The 691-nt window shown below is 41.1% G+C and overlaps 1 protein-coding gene across 1 annotated transcript in view; it reads left to right on the forward strand.

Moving 5' to 3' along the window:
• The window catches only part of LOC110274679 (protein DOUBLE-STRAND BREAK FORMATION), a 15407-nt gene that overhangs the window by 2238 nt on the left and 12478 nt on the right, over positions 1–691 (forward strand). Inside the window, exons 2-3 of the mRNA XM_052261287.1 lie at positions 61–268; positions 458–601. Coding sequence (XP_052117247.1) covers positions 61–268; positions 458–601 — 352 coding nt within the window. The remainder of the gene's footprint in view (positions 1–60; positions 269–457; positions 602–691) is intronic.

The raw sequence follows: 691 nt of genomic DNA on the forward strand, positions 1-691 counted from the left end.
CTCTCTCTCTCTCTCTCTCTCTCTCTCTCTCTCATAGCTTTTTGCAATTACTTCTCCCAGTTTCAGCGACTCGACACTTCTATTCCTTGGATCGCTTTTGGTCTCCAAGGATGTGAAATCGCTGATCGAAGTCCGTTCTGACGTTACGCAACTCCTCAGATCTGAATCCATCTCCGTTCTCCTTTCTATCTCCGACAAAACCGTTCACGAGAAGCTTCTCGTCCTTGAATTTTTCGTCCGTGCTTTCGCACTCGTTGGTGATCATGAGGTACTTTCTTCTTGTGCTTCGGAGTTACACGACACTCACGCTTTAGATGAATCAGAATTCTTCTTCATTTTGGCGTATTTTATTTTATTTCATCTTCATTTTCATTTCATCTTCTAATCCTGAAGAATTACTAGCGAGCGACGATGTGCTTATTCAACATTTTTTTTTTAATTCTGGTTTTCTCTGAAGAGTTGCTTGGCCTTGAGGTACGAGGCTTTAGTTATGAGAGAAACGAAGTCCTCCAAATATCAATGGCTTCGAGTTACGCCTTTGGAATGGTTGCGCTTTGTGGAGGATGCGCTGAATAATGGTTTTCATTCTGTTGCAGAGAAGGTATATATATATATAAGAGAGAGCGGGTGCGTTTGTTTGAAGTGTATAATTATGATCTGAAAACTGCAATTTGAAGGAGGATAAGACAAC

This window comes from Arachis duranensis, chromosome 1, assembly GCF_000817695.3.
Source record: "Arachis duranensis cultivar V14167 chromosome 1, aradu.V14167.gnm2.J7QH, whole genome shotgun sequence".
Taxonomy (NCBI): Eukaryota; Viridiplantae; Streptophyta; class Magnoliopsida; order Fabales; family Fabaceae; genus Arachis; species Arachis duranensis.